This window comes from Dendronephthya gigantea, unplaced genomic scaffold (assembly GCF_004324835.1).
Source record: "Dendronephthya gigantea isolate DGI-Jeju-01 unplaced genomic scaffold, DenGig_1.0 000060F, whole genome shotgun sequence".
In the NCBI taxonomy this organism is placed as follows: Eukaryota; Metazoa; Cnidaria; class Anthozoa; order Malacalcyonacea; family Nephtheidae; genus Dendronephthya; species Dendronephthya gigantea.
The window spans coordinates 1,054,634-1,071,222 of record NW_021163070.1 but is presented as its reverse complement, the minus strand read 5'-3'; the positions used below and the strand labels follow the sequence as shown (position 1 = coordinate 1,071,222).

At 39.0% G+C, this 16,589-nt stretch overlaps 2 protein-coding genes across 2 annotated transcripts; both read left to right on the top strand.

Annotated features, from left to right (window-relative positions):
* The first annotated feature begins 8,823 nt into the window (after positions 1–8,823).
* On the top strand, positions 8,824–12,150 carry LOC114530160. Its single transcript, XM_028551741.1, has one exon. The coding sequence runs from the start codon at positions 8,824–8,826 to the stop codon at positions 12,148–12,150; it is 3,327 nt and encodes a 1,108-aa protein (XP_028407542.1).
* Positions 12,151–13,059: 909 nt separating this feature from the next.
* LOC114530159 lies at positions 13,060–14,454 on the top strand. The gene has a single exon (XM_028551740.1). It carries the CDS (start codon positions 13,060–13,062, stop codon positions 14,452–14,454), a length of 1,395 nt encoding a protein of 464 aa, XP_028407541.1.
* Positions 14,455–16,589: the final 2,135 nt, after the last annotated feature.

Sequence of the window (16,589 nt, the reverse complement as noted above, 5' to 3'; positions counted from 1 at the left end):
GAAGATAACAAGCTCTAAAGCTCGAAGAAGCGGATGAAATATCTGCAACCCTAGAGAAACCACACCTCCGCAACACCTATCTTTATCCAATCTAAAGAAGGCAGAGAATATCATGATCAAAACAGTCCAGAGGGAGACATACGGAGAAAACATGCAAATCCTGGAGAACCTAGAAACCCACAAACAAACAACTTCGTCACAGATGAAGAAGTCCAGCTTATATCGGCTACAACCATTCTTGGACAATAAGGGAATATTGCGAGTCAGTGGAAGACTAAGACGTGCTGACATGGATTATGGAGAAAAGCACCCAGCAATCCTCCCTAAAGCTTCTCATCTTACTACACTCATAATTCGTCGTTACCACGAAGAAATTCATCATCAAGGAAGACAACTCACATATGGAAGAATACGTAATGCTGGATTTTGGATCATGGGAGCGAGTCGACGAATATCGAATTACGTTAACCACTGTCTCACATGTAAGAAATTAAGAGGCAAACCTTTGATACAAGTCATGGCCGACCTAAACGAAGACAGACTAGATACTCCTCCTCCATTTACGAACGTTGGCTTCGACGTCTTTGGCCCATGGACTGTATTAACGAAGAAGTTAAGAGGCGGAGCCTTGAATTCAAAAAGATGGGGCTTAGTCTTTACATGTCTCAATTGTAGAGCCATCCATATAGAAGTTCTTGAATCAATGGACACAAGTTCATTTATTTGCGCTCTAAGAAGATTTTTTGCAATCAGAGGCCCCCCAGCATTGTTACGATGTGACCACGGAAAAATTTTGTAGGAGGTCGATCAGAACTTGACGATGCTTTAAATTCAATGGATTAAAGGGCAATCAATCGCTACGTTTCAGAGCAAAATTGTGAATGGCTGCTTAATCCCCCTCATGCCTCGCATTTTGGCGGAGTTTGGGAACGGCAAATCAGAACAATCTAACGGGTGCTAGATGGGATGTTGTCAAGTCTCGGGAAACACCAACTGACACACGAGCTACTAGTCACGCTTATGGCCGAAGTTACGGGCATTGTCAATTCGCGACCCATAACCACGATATCAGCCGATCCTGAACAAGCACAACCACTGACCCCAAACTCAATCCTCACGATGAAAACTAAACCACTTTTACCTCCACCTGGAATATTTTTACCGGAAGATCTGTACACTAGACGCTATTGGCGACGCGCCCAATATTTGGCAGATCAATTTTGGAGCAGATGGAAACACGAGTACCTACAATCTTTGCAAACTAGATCGAAGTGGAATGAAATAAAGACCAACCTTCAAGTTGACGACCTCGTAATAATGAATGATAACTCTTCACGTAACCACTGGCCCCTCGGAAAAATAGTAGAAGCCATGAAAAGTAAGGATGGAAAGGTTCGTAAGGTGAAACTAGTAATTGTGATAGACGGTGAGAAGAAGCACTATGTGCGTCTTATTAAGGATTTAGTGCTAATCATGCGTACTAACAAATAAGCAGTTGTCATTATTTTAATGTTTGCTATATATAGCAAGGACATGTAACAACATGACCTTGGGCGAGGAGTGTGACAATACGTCATGTAATTTAGTTTATCGGACCCAGTCCACCGTAACTATATAAACATTAACCCGCAGATTTAGTTGACTTCTTTTGCAAACGTTTGGAGACTATAAACTGGCCTTATCTAAGTATTGGAGTATTGGAGTACAACATATTATAGACTATTTGGAGTGTCAAATTATTATCCGTCAAGGACGTAAGTATATGTTTGTATTTGCTATGTATTAAGTCTTGTAATCGATTCGTGTAAATAGCTAAAATATTATTTATGTTTGTACTTTGTAGTTTTTACCGTTGGTATGTAATAAAGATTAATTTATTTGCTGACGGTTAGCTGTACCTTATTCGGAGACGTAACAGTAACCTTGTGCGCAAATTTCAATTCATTAACATAGCGGCTGGTGCTGGTGTTCAATCTGGACCTGGACACGCTCTGAAATTCATCAAGGCTAGGGGTATGGATCTTCTTTATCTCTAGATGCTTTCTTCAGTAACGACTTTATGGTCTGGACTGTTCGTTCAGCTTTACCATTCACTTCGGGATGATAAGGACTCGAAGTAACATGCTGAAATTCCCATTCCTTTGCGAATTCCTAGGGAATATTATCGGATATGACCACTTACGGAATACTGTGTCTCACAAATATTGACTTGGTATGCTTGATTACAGTGGAGCTTAAGGTATTTGGTAGGAGGCTAATTTCTGGATAATTGGTGTAGTAGTCAACTACGAGAAGGTAATCTTTGCCTTGCATTTTGAATAAATCAGTTACTAGTGGTAAGGGTTGCAATGGTTCACGTTGATGTTTTTTTCAAGACTCAAGACAGGTACTGCATTGCAAAATCATGTCTGTAATTACTGAAGACATGTCAGGCCAATGCTTCTCGAGCACGCGCCTTACACCTTTCTATGCCAAGATGACCTTTGTGTATCCGCTTCTTCATCTCTTTTCTCATTGTTGTTGGCACAATAATGCAACTGCCTCTTGGCATGATGCCTTCTGCTGCTGAAATTTCATCTTGATGGGTTAAGTATGGTTTGACTGCATCTGGTATTGTCCCTTTGTCATTGGGCCATCCTTCTTGAATGAAATATTTCATTTTCTGGAGATTTTCAATCCTTTGTAGTTTCTCTCTTAATTTCATCTAATTTAGATGCTGACACAGGTAAACTGTTAATTATGGAATGAACATGACATCGGATTTCTTGCTCTGGAACTTCCGCCTCGACAGGCTGTGTAAGATACGCTCTGCTGAGTGCAGTGCATCGGCTACAGGAATCCCACTTCCAGGGGTAAATTCAACTTGAAGATCATATTTCTGCAGTCGTAGCAGGAATCTCTGAATTCTTGGAGGTGCCTTGTTAATCGGTTTGGAAAAAAATTGGCCTGAGTGGTTTGTGGTCTGTTTGTACTATGACCCGCATTCCATAGGTATATTCATGGAATCGTTCACACGCAAATACTATAGCAAGTGTCTCCTTCTCGATCTGTGCATAATGCTGCCCACACTGGGTCATGGCTCGACTGGCGTATGTGATTGGTTTCCAGGATTCTTCGTGCTTCTGTTCCACAACTGCTCCAAGGCCTGCTTTTGATGCATCTGTTGTAGGTAACTTTGATTCATACTAGGCTAACACTGGACTGCTGGTAATCATCTTCTTCCGCGTTTCAACTGCTGCTTCGTGTTGCTGTTCAATATGCCATTGAACATCCTTTTCCAGTAACTGCCGTAGTGGTGCTGTTTCGTTTGATAAATTGGGAATAAATTTACCGGGATAGTTGATCGATCATTCCAAGAAATCTTTGGAGCTCGGTTTTGTTTCCCGGTATTGGCATCTTCACAATTGCTTCGTTTTTACGAGGGTCTGGCTTGATTCCATTTGCGGAGATGAGATGCCCAAGAAACGTCATTTCCGTCACTCTGAAGGCACTTCTTCAATTTCTTGTATTCCAAATGGCAGTCTCTTATATCTAAACCAGCCGAACGGTGTGTTAAATGTGAGTAATTTTGAGCTTTCATTGTTGACCTTTACTTGCCAATAGCCATTAGACGCATCTAATTTTGGAAATATTTGTGCTCCCCCAAGCTTAGATAAGATTTCATTGACAGTTAGCATGGGATGATGGAGTCATTTTATTGCTTTATCGAGATCCCTCGGATCAAGACATAAGCAAATTTTGCCATCAGGCTTCTTGACGATCACCAAGGAGCTAACCCAGTCGGTTGGCTCATCTATCTTTTCTATTACGTCAAGTTGCTTCATTCTTTCTAATTCGGCTTTAAGTTAGTTCATCATTGATATGGGAATCTTTCTAGATGGATGTACGACAGGCTGGACGTCAGGATTTGTGACAATGTGATGCTCTCCTTGTAAACATCTGATATCTCTAAATACATCTTCATATTTTTGCAACAAATTTGGTTCCAAGGTGTTGACAATCCATATTCATTTGATAATGTTCAGCTGTTGACACGTTTGAAGACCAAAAAGTGGTGGTGATTCAGTGTTGGTGACAATGAACATAACTTTATGATTTTCATTCTTGTTTTCTAGAATTAATTCACACTTTCCAATGGCTGGTATATCCCCGCCATTATATGCTGATAATTTCATGTCAGTTTTTTCTAATGTGGACTTAATGTTGAGTTTGTTGTATGTTGACAGCGGTAGGACGTTGGTTTGAGCTCCTGTGTCTATCTTGTATTGGATATTTGAACCATTTGACTGTAGTGAAATGAACCAATCTAGGGCGCAATGCTGCTTAATGGGTTAAGCGCTTATTATGTTCCCTTCCCTCTATTAGGAGCCAGTGCGTAGAGTTTTGGGGGTAACACACTGTCACCAAATAAATGGTGTTAAAAAAAAGATGGTTTCTAAACCAGAAGAAGTCATTGAGATACCATTTCAAAGAGCTTGGAATAAATATTAAATGATCCATATATATTAGATGAGGTATCTAAATTTTGGTTTTTTACTCATTTAGGTTCACAGTGGTAAATAATTGTGTCCGTTTGGTTTGGCTTAGGTAGCCCTCCAAAAACCTCTCCATCGGTACCGATGGTATGGCAATTCACCATCGGTAAAAAAATAGACAACGTCGGTACTGATGGAGAATTGAATTCACAGTCGCTAAATAACTGTGTCTGTTGGCAAAGCAAGGGGTTGGTTTGGCTAAGGTAGCCTACAAAAAGATTGTCTGTCGGTACCGATGATAAGGCAATTAACCATTGCTAAATAGATAGACTCCGTCGGTACCGATGAAGAATTGAATATACCATCGGTAAATAGATATTCTCCGTCCGTACCGATGGAGAATTGATTTTACGGTCGGTAAATAACTGTGTCAGTTGGCAAAGCAAGTAGTTTGGTTTGGCTAAGGAAGCCCTCCAAAAACCGTGTCCGCCGGTAGCGATGGTAAGGCAATTCACCATCCGTAAATAGATAGACTCAGTCAGTACCGATGGAAAGTTTAATATACCATCGGTGAATACATATTCTCCGTCGGTACGGATGGAGAATTTAATTGAACTTCTGTGAGTACATACTGTCCATCCGTACCCATGCATGGGGGTGGAAATTACTGTCAAGCACGCTTTGTTTTCGAAGCCAGTCACACCTGCATTTTTCGGCAGCTTCGCCTGCGTGGGGTATTCAGATAGGCCCCCAAAACCTCTGTCCATCGGTACCGTCGGTACCGATAGTAATCAAAATCACCATTGGTAAATACTTATTATCTGTCGGTATAATCGTCTCGAATAACAATGCAAAATGCAATACATCATAAATGAATGTGATAAATTATTATATTTGACTGTATATTGTCGTTTTGTGGAGAGAGAATATGAACATTTATAAAGGGTAAATAGCCCATAACATCAACTTGTATTACATGTCCGTTGCATGGTTGTGTGTGATTATTACATTCCTCATTTGTGTTGAAGCCGTGAGTGTTTGTAGTCTATAGCCATTATCAAGAATGGGCTGGTCCCCCGCTGTATGCATTTATGGATATGTATTATGCATATTGCAGACTTGTGGCGCATTTAGCACTCATTATACGCGAAACTTCGTAAAGGACGAATCAGTATTGCATGTAAATGCTGCATGGAACAACATGTATTCGTAAAATCAAAATCAGTGTTAAGCTCGTTTCAAACATCGAATTTTATATGTGCAAACCTAATGTTAGGGAGGTCTGCATTTAACTCAGAAATACGCTTAAATGAGTCAAATGACAGCGTAATATGAAAAAATTGCTACACCATAAATATTGTAAACAGTTTTGTGAAGCTTTGAACTCCCGCATTGTAATTCGAACTGGCATACAGTTGGTGCAGCTGTTTTAAATTACTAACATCCTGCGAGGTGCATTTTTTTAATTTACATGCCAAACTGGTCGCAGGTCGCACATTGAGAGACACGTTCAATAGAGTTGTTCTTGAACAATCGGGTTATCTTTGGATGGTTTTCCGTTATGCTATTGTCTTACTTTGGTGTAGAGAGAATAAATTCCGTTAGCGTTAAGGAAAAAGCCGTATAAGTGCGGTGCCTGTGTGTGAGAGTAGAAATGAAGTAAATAAAAGACATTCGAACCGTAGTATTAAATATATAGAAAGGTATCAATTGTGGTAATATAACTGCTACTGTGTTATATATTATAGGAAATAGGAAGATAATAGTTGTACGTTTGAAAGTTTTAGGTTAACAGCAGCTTTTGCGATTCAACAAAATGTGCGAAAAATGGCGGAACATAGCAAATGGCTGTGTATATAGGATAAAATAATTTTGAAATTAACTATATATAATACTCAACTGCATGCACTATATATATATAGGTTAAAACTTAAGGTCTATCCCATCACGGTTTTTCATGTTAATTCAATTGGTCTTTGTGCTAGGGGATAGGTATTAAATAAGTTGTGGGAAACCTGAATATACTCTTTTAAGTTAATAACAACCCAGAAGACTTTGAATTGTCGCTTCTGGTATATGAAGTATACACAAAAGCAAAATAGAACTGCGTGATTTTGAAAGTTTTGTTTTGCAGTGTTCGAAAAAAGAAATATATGCGAAAAGACGTGAATTGCTATCACTATTGGACGGAGATGCTTTCTATCAGGTTAAGGATTGGCCAAACGAAATAAAAAGGGTTTCCTGGAAGAAGCCTCTGTCAGATGGAGAAACATTCAAATTTTTGTTGTTTTTGTTGGGTAATGGATGTGCACCTCAAGTTACTTGTGAGTGTATCCTGACATCGACTTATACTGGGATAGACAGAAGACGAGAAAGAGATGTGATCAGATGAAATGGATTTGGAATAATATGGACTGATATGCCCCATGTTGGTTTTATTTTGACATGTTCCACAAGATATATTTACACATAAATGGCGTGGAGAGAAAAGTGAAAATAAAAGCATGATAAGCCAGATAAGCTGCAACCTCGTTAGAGGATCTCGCTAAAACGAACTGTGGAAGTATGTAGCCTCTGTATAAATGCTATTGACAATCATAGATACGGCAGAAACATAAATAATACGAATGAACATAATTATTTAGCAATTGTTTTACCCAAAATGTTTCCAAGCATGCAGTGCATTATTAATATTTCTTGTCTGAATTGCTGTAAAGTGATTAGATACAGTATTAATGGTATATAAAAGTGGATGTCCTTCACAAACGCGAACTTGTGATGCATTCATAGCAACGCAACGGCACGGGCAGATGTTACGATGAAAAACAAATAATACACTGCGGATGTTTAGTTAAGCAAAGAATTGAAATGTTAATTGGATAGTATATAGATTAAAATAATATCTCGACTTTAATGTTTATTGTTTGTAACGATATAGGCTGGAATATATCACTTCCGTTCAAGTATGAAGCGGCGTTTTACGGTTTCGTTGACGTTTTCACTATTATGAATTGCTACAAAGTAAGGTTTTTAACCTTTTACCTTCAATAGTTGACAAAAAGTATGCCAAAACCATAATATTACACCATATTGAATCGAAGACAAAGTTAATGCACGTTTTAAGCTTGAAACGTTTGATTTAGCATGACTGATAGCATAATTTCTATTCTATTATTCATGATTCAAATGTGTGGCTTTTTTGTTTATAGGCAAAATTAATCACAATTAATTATATTTATTTAAAACATAAACAAACACCCATGAAATAGTAATTTACGTGTGGCTGAAATTCAAAATAGCTCTACTAACATACTGTAACTGCGTGTGCATTAATGCAAATTATCGTGTTGAGTGCCTAATATATTCATAACGCCTACTGTAAAGCATATAAAAGAGACAACCAATAATCTTAAGACAGACTCTGTAACATACTCGTAAGGGAACTTAAGTAAAGCGAAGTAAGTTAAGCAAATAATTAAAGTGCCAAAGAATCTTACGAGAACTTAATAAAGCGAAGTCAAACAAGTGTATCGTCAAGATTTATTTTTAAACATTCATGGCGCATTACGGTGAACAAGCATCGGCCGCCACAGTAAGATTCTCTACATACAAAGACGAAACCAGAGCTGATTGAGATCAACTATGGAAAGATCAAATTCGATGCCAGCAATAACAAGATTGAAGACTTTCAGCGCTGAAGTAAAGGATCAAGATGAAGATAGAGCGCAGAGTGAAATCGTTGATGAAAGACGTCAAAGACGAAGTAGAACTTTGGACCCTAGACGTGTGACTGATATAAAGGATTTACTGCAACTAAGAACGTTGGCTGGAGCAAACCTTCGAAGAAAAATCACTTACGTAAATCGTTTGCTCGATCAGCCTTTCGATACAGTCGATGTTTCGATTCTAGAAAGACAACGAGACGAACTAGATAAATTGCGAGAAAGGTTAAACGAAGCACACGATAATTACTATTCAAATCTAGAATCGTTGCAAGAAATCACCGAAGCGTACCGATGGCTAGATATACGTGATCGCGAACATTTTCTATCTCGAACAGGAGTTAACGAAAGAATAAAGGCCGTAGAAGAGAGAAGTACACAGAGAAGTTCACAGTCAAGCACGTTATCGCGTTTGTCGGGAAAATCAACATCATCAGTTCGATCAAGAAGAGCAAAAGCCGCCGCGAAAGCAGCTTCATTGCTAGTTGAAATGGACTTTATTGATAAAGAAGCAGAATATAAAAAAAAAAACATTAAAGGAAATCGCTAAAGCCAAAGCAGAAGAAGAAGCTCTTAAGAAATTTGAAGAAGAATGTGAAAAACGGGACATATCTCGCACTAATGAAATGCAAGCTTTCGATCAATATCGTGGGCAAGGAAAAAGCATAACAACCCAAAAAACCCATCCCCCACAAGAACAGCGTAGATTCGAGGTACTGGGAACAAGAGTGCATACTCATAAGCAAGATTTGATTGGTGATGAAGCTACATCGGACGACGAAGATATTCCTGATGTTTCTGACTACTCGTGGCTAGCTATGCCTAATGAAAATATTCTTCAGTCAGCCATGCCTGATGAAGCAATTCCTCGGCATGTTCCAGCGACGTTCGAATTGAATGCAAACGCTCAAGAATTCGTTTCTACATATACTGTTCCTCCAGTCTTAAAGGGCGAAGAACGTCAAGTCATTCCTGAGAAAGAAACAAATGTTTATGAATCACAATCTAATGATGTGAAACCAGATCAACCTGATAGTGTTGGACCTTTATTAGTTGAATTGGCTAAGCAACAAGTATTGAATTCCTTACCTAAACAACAACCACCAATGTTTTCTGGTAATTATTTTGATTATCCTTATTTCATTAATTCCTTCGAATCCCTCATTGAAAGCAAAGTCGAGGATCCGAAGCAAAGACTTTATTATTTGAATCAGTTCACAAGTGGGGAAGCAAGAGAAGTTATCAAAGGCTTAGTCACATTGAACTCTCCAGAAGCCTACACGAAAGCACGAACTGTTCTGAAAGAAAGATTTGGTCATCCATATCGCGTTGCTTATGCCTACAAAGAAAGGTTATTGAATTGGGCTACCATAAAGGACTCAGGAGATGGTGTTGGTCTATTGAAATTTTCAGATTTTCTTGTACAAGCGGAAGAAGCTATGAAGACACTTAAACACATGGAAGTGTTAAATAGCGAAGATGTCATAAAGAAGATTTGCTCAAAATTACCAAATTTCGCAATTGCAAGATGGTGCCGTCGAGCGAATGAAATCTTAACTGAAAAAGACGCAGTCAAATTCCACGATTTCGTAGAATTTGTGAAAGACGAAGCAACTTTTGCTACAAATCCTGTGTTTTCTCCTTATGCCATTAAAGAAGAAAAGAGAGGTGATAGGAAGAACGAAGGTAAAGAGCAAGACATTCGTAAATGGAAAAGGAATGAACAGTCCAGTAATTTTTCAACCATCGTCAATCCCCTATCGCTTACTGACAAAGAAAGAAGTCCACCTGATGTGCACAAGTGTACTTTGTGTGCAAAGAATCATGTTTTGGAGAATTGTCAGAAGTTTCAAGAAATGAAGTTAAGTGAAAGAATGGATTTCATTCGGAAGAAAGAATTGTGTTTCGGATGCCTTCGTGTTGGTCATGTGTCTAGAAGATGTCTCACTAGAAAGAAGTGTGATGTTTGCCAACTAAAACATCCTACATTGTTACATGATGCAACGAAGAGTGGCAACAAGAAAGAGTGCTCAACGCAAACTTCCTCAGAATTGCCCAATAAGGACCCCAAATCCACTGGTTCTACAATTAACAACTGTGTAAGCGTACGAAATGCTGTGAAATCCAATCAAGATAACAACGAAAGCAGAATCAGTTCAATGATTGTACCAGTTTGGTTGCATCACAAGAAAGATCCCCATCATCAAATAATGGTATACGCTTTATTAGATCCTGCTAGTAATGGGACATTCATTAAAAGTGATACTTCAAAGAAACTCGGACTTAATGGTATAGATGTTCATCTAAACTTAAACACAATGCATGGAACGGAAATGATAGCAACAAAGAAGATAGCTGGGCTTATCATAGAAGACCTAGGAAAAACCACCCAAATCGAGTTACCGAAATCCGTTTACTGTAGAGATGATATTCCATCAAAAAGAGACGAGATACCTCGACCTGAAATGGCTGAAAGATGGCAGCATTTAGAAAGGCTAACAACACAATTACCACGTTATCAAGAAAACGTGGACATTGGTCTACTGATTGGATCAAATTGTCCAAAGGCGATCAAGCCACAGGAAGTCATACCAGGAAACGAGAACGATCCTTATGCAATTAAAACTCTTCTTGGTTGGGGGTTTATCGGTCCTGTTTCGAAGTTGAATGAAAACGACTTAGACTTTGAAAGTTATCAAATGTCATGTAATCGCATTGTGACCAGGGAGATTGCCTCAGAGAAACAACTAAACATTGTTTTCGCTCCAGAAAATCGTGTAAAAGAAATTATCGACCCATCAACGATCAACAAGATGTTCGAACTCGATTTCAACGAGAATATTAACATTTCGCCAACGTATTCCTCAATTGATGACCAGAATTTCCTGCGAAAGGTTTCTGATGGAATCCACCTTGGAGAAGATGGACATTATGAGATCCCACTGCCGTTCAAGAATGATGATATCAAATTACCAAACAACCGAAATTTAGCTGTGTTTCGCCTACAACAATTGAAGTCAAGATTCAAGAATGATACTACGTACAAAGAAGATTACGTCACATTCATGAAAGAAATGATAAAGAAAGGATATGCAGAGCAAGTTCCATCGAATGAAGAAACAACAGAACCAGGAAAATGTTGGTACATCCCACACCACGGGGTTTACCATCCCAAGAAACCTAAGAAGATACGAGTTGTATTTGACTGTTCCTCTCAATACAAAGGAGAATCGCTCAACCAGTATCTACTCCAAGGTCCAGATTTAACGAATAAACTGATTGGAGTATTAACAAGATTTCGCCAAGAAAGTGTTGCTTTCACAACTGATATAGAAGCTATGTTTTATCAAGTAAAGGTCTCGAAAGAGTATCGCGATTTCCTCCGTTTTCTTTGGTGGCCTGGAGACAACCCAGACACAAATCAAGAACCTCAAACGTATCGGATGACAGTGCATCTGTTTGGGGCAGCCTCGTCTCCAGGATGCTCGAACTATGCCCTTAAACGAACTGCTGACGACAATGAACAAGAAATTGGAAAGGATGCAGCGGAATTCTTGAGAAGAAACTTCTACGTCGATGACGGGCTGAAGTCAGTCGCCTCCGTGTCCGAAGCAGTTAACCTGGTGAAGCAAGCCAAAGAGATGTGCAGTCGAGGTGGGTTCAATCTGTGCAAATTCATCAGTAACAAAAGAGAAATTCTTCAGCAAATTCCCGAGTCAGACCGTGCGGATGCAGTGAAGAATCTTGACTTAGCTGTATTACCAATTGAAAGAACACTGGGCGTGCAATGGTGCATAGAAACTGACAACTTTGAATTCAGAAATTATTTTACAAGATCGTCCGTTAACAAGAAGAGGAATCTTGGCGACTGTCTGTTCAGTTTACGACCCACTGGGATTCGTGGCACCGATAATTCTTCTTGGAAAAAGAATACTTCAAGATCTCTGTCGTGATCAAATTGATTGGGACGACGATATTCCAGAAGATTTAAAGATAAAATGGATAAAGTGGAGAAACGAGCTGTCCTGCCTTAAAGAATTATCAATTCCTAGATGTTTTAAGCCGATTGATTTTGGAGAAGTTAAGTCTGCCGAACTCCACAACTTTTCTGATGCAAGCAACGTTGGTTATGGTCAATGTTCGTATATTCGCCTTCAGAACGCCGAAGGGAAAATTCATTGTTCGCTAGTTATGGGAAAGGCAAGAGTCTGCCCACTAAAGAGCATATCCATACCTCGTTTGGAATTAACAGCTGCATTGGTTTCTGTAAAGGTCAACGAAACGATGAAGAATGAGCTTGAATATGATATACAAAGCGAAACGTTTTGGACGGATAGTCAAATAGCTCTTGGCTACATTGGTAATGACTCCAAAAGATTCCACGTATTTGTCGCTAATCGCATTTCACAAATCCGTAGTAAGACTACTAAAGGACAGTGGAAATATGTAGAGTCAAGTTCTAACCCAGCAGATGACGGATCCAGAGGAATGACAGCCTCGCAATTATTGAAGAACCCAAGATGGATTACAGGACCCAAGTTTCTGTGGCAACCTGAGGATCAGTGGCTTGAACATACAACGGTTGAAGACATTTCATTAGAAGATCCTGAAGTTAAACAATCTTGTTTCTCCCTAAATGTCAATAGAACGTGGTGCCTTGCACAGGCAATTGAAGTTTTCTCGAGTTGGCAACGTGCAAGATCAGCCGTCGCAGTTTGTCTTACCTACAGGGAAAAGCTGTTGAAGAAAGCCAAGTCAGGCCAATCAACGAGCAAAGAAACTATATCTGATAATTGTCAACCAAAGCTTACAGTTGAAACCCTACGCAAGGCGACATAGAAATCTACAAGTCAGTTCAAATGATGCATTTTCAAGAAGATATCAAGACGTTGACGATCAGGAAAGAAAGGGATGAAAGGTTTGAGATGCCATCTAAACATTCCGTGAAAAAGACAAGTCAGTTGTATCGTCTTAATCCATTTTGTGATTCTCATGGTGTTTTGCGAGTTGGAGGTCGGATCAAGCATGCTGATATTCCCAACAACGTCAAATTTCCAATCATTCTACCTCGAAAAACTCACGTGACGGAATTGGTAATTCGCTATTATCATGAAAGAGTTGCTCATCAAGGACGTGGTCTAACGTTGAATGAGATACGAAGCAATGGTATCTGGATCATTGGAGGATCATCTGCAGTGGCCTACATGATAAGTAAATGTGTGACATGTCGAAAATTAAGAGGAGCTGCTCAAGAGCAATTGATGGCTGACCTACCAACAGATAGATTTGAACAAGCTGCACCATTCACATATGCCGCTGTTGACTATTGTGGACCTTGGTATATTAAAGATCGTCGTAAAGAGCTGAAAAGATACGTCGCATTGTTCACATGTATGGCTTCTCGAGCAGTACACCTTGAAGTCTCGAATACGATGGACACAGACTCATTTATTCAAGCATTAAGACGTTTCATATGTAGACGAGGTCCCGTTCGTCAACTAAGAAGTGACCGAGGCTCAAATTTTATTGGTGCCCAACGAGAACTACAAGAAGCGTTAAAGGTGATGGATGATAAGAAAATCGGTGCTGAACTGTTGAAGTCAAATTGTGATTGGGTCGAATTTAGAATGAATGTTCCAAAGGCAAGTCATTTTGGTGGGGTTTGGGAGCGCCAAATTAGAACTGTCAGGAATGTCCTAAATGCCCTAATGCGAAGGAACAGCACTTGCTTAGATGATGAATCTTTTCGCACACTGATATGTGAAGTTGAATGTGTTGTGAACTCCAGACCTTTAACTGTCAACACTTTGAACGATCCTGATTCCCTTTCTCCCCTTACGCCGAACCACCTACTGACTATGAAGACGCAAGTTGTTTTACCACCGCCAGGAGTTTTCCAGAACAAAGAATTATATTCAAAGAAGAGATGGAGAAGAATTCAGCATTTTATGAACGAATTTTGGGCAAGATGGAGAAAGGAGTTTCTTCATTCATTACAAAAAAGAACAAAGTGGAACAAGCCTCGCAGAAATCTTAAGATTGGAGACATAGTCCTACTGACAGATGAAAGTGAGATTCGTAATAATTGGAAGCTCGGAAAGATTATCACTACTTATCCTGATGAAACTGGTTTGGTCAGAAGTGTTGAACTTGTTGTTGGTGATACAAGCTTGGATGATAAAGGAAAAAGGCTTAGAGTCCCTTCAATGTTAAAGAGACCAATTCATAAACTTGTGCTTTTGGTAGCCAATGACTAACTTAGAAGAAATCAAAGGATTTCTGTGGGGGGAGTGTAACTGCGTGTGCATTAATGCAAATTATCGTGTTGAGTGCCTAATATATTCATAACGCCTACTGTAAAGCATATAAAAGAGACAACCAATAATCTTAAGACAGACTCTGTAACATACTCGTAAGGGAACTTAAGTAAAGCGAAGTAAGTTAAGCAAATAATTAAAGTGCCAAAGAATCTTACGAGAACTTAATAAAGCGAAGTCAAACAAGTGTATCGTCAAGATTTATTTTTAAACATTCATGGCGCATTACGGTGAACAAGCATCGGCCGCCACACATACTGCCTTTATCAATTCACTGCTGGGCTGAAATCATTCCGGGCCAAAAAGTGTGCATGTAAACAGCCCCTTTGGCCCTTTGAATGACTAGTATTTGTGATAAAGAAAAAACTCACAGCAGAGTACAAAGAAAATACGTTGTTAAAATTTTACGGGATATTCTATATATATACATAACTGACGCAGGAGCACACTTTGAGATATTTTCGAGAAGGAAGAATCAATATATTGCACGCATACAATATCATTTATATATATTGTAATATATTGCGTTTTGGTGATGAATTGTAACAAAACGATTAAGAAACATGCAATGGAATATGTGGCAATAATAAAATGTCACAAATTTAAAGATATTGCGAAGTCATGCTCTAAGGAGTTAATTAGGTATCAGTTGAAAATACCGATGAAAAATCACTTATTTTCCGTTGGTACCAACCGTATGGTACCGATGGTGTGGCCGTTTAGTGCACGTATGTCTATGATTAGCTCAGCTGGAGTTCACGAAATGAAATTATTTATTACCAATGGTGTATGAACATTTTCCATCGGTGTACTTTGGTGTACTTGCGATAATTTGATGTGCGTATAATTATATCCATGCTCAGCTGGAGTTCATGAAACGAAAATATTTATTACCGATGGTGAATGAACCTTTTCTGTCGGTGTATACTTGTGATAATTTGATGCGCGTATATATCTATGCTCAGCTGGAGTTCACGAAACAAAAATATTTATTACCGATGGTGAATAACCTTTTGGTGAATAACCTTATTAGTTTAAAATTAAGGAAGTTATGAGACCATTCAGAGGCACAATTGCCTATGTATCTGGTGATATGACCTTGGCTCACAAGAGATTGGGGGGTTCAAAGTTGGTCCATCAGCACATTGTAAATGCGGGGAGTGTATGGGCTCATCTGATGACTTAGCAACAAAGGTGAATACTGGTACATTTTTATTCTCAATACTTGTTATGATTATTAATAACTGATTATGTATGGCTTGGGTTGCTGTGCTTGAGCCTTCGGTATAAAGGTCAGTGCTCTCTGCCATAGAGATAATTTCGCCGCTATGTTTTGTAATAATAGTTCGACATTTTATGTTGAATAAAGCCTATTTTGTATGGCTTGAACTTTGATTCTATTATAGCAATTTATTCAACATAAACATTGTGGCGTAGCTCCGTTGGAAACGCACATTCGAGAATTTTCTAATTGTATTGCCACAGGAAGAACTCAATAAATTTGGGGTATTAACTAACTTTGTGTCACCTATGGTATTTCAGTACATTGAAGATTGCGATGATTACACTACAGCTATCACCATGTTAGACGTTTTGTTCGTTAAACCTAAAAATGAGATATGCTTGCCACATTTCGGCAACAAGACGTCAACATTCGGGAGAGACACTCTATGAATATCTGCAGGTTCTCAAGACTCTTAGTAAGGACTGTAATTTTAAGAACGTTACAGCTGCCCAGCATCGGGATGAAAGTATTCGAAATGCATTTATCACAGGATTATTATCTAATTCCATTCGTCAGAGGCTACTTGAGAATAAAAAATTGGATCTTAAAACAATGTTCAATCAAGCTCGTTCGCTTGAGTTCTGAATCTTATACCGAATCTCAAGTTCCAGTATTACAACCTGTAATCGAGGTACCTCAATCAGGAAATTTGGATCCCAGCGCTACAGCAGCCTTGCTATCTGAGAGTGCTCCTTCTTGTTTCTTCTGTGGGAAGAATAGACATCCTCGATCAAAATGTCCTGCTCGGGATGTGATGTGCCTAAATTGCCAAAAGAAGGGCCATTTCACG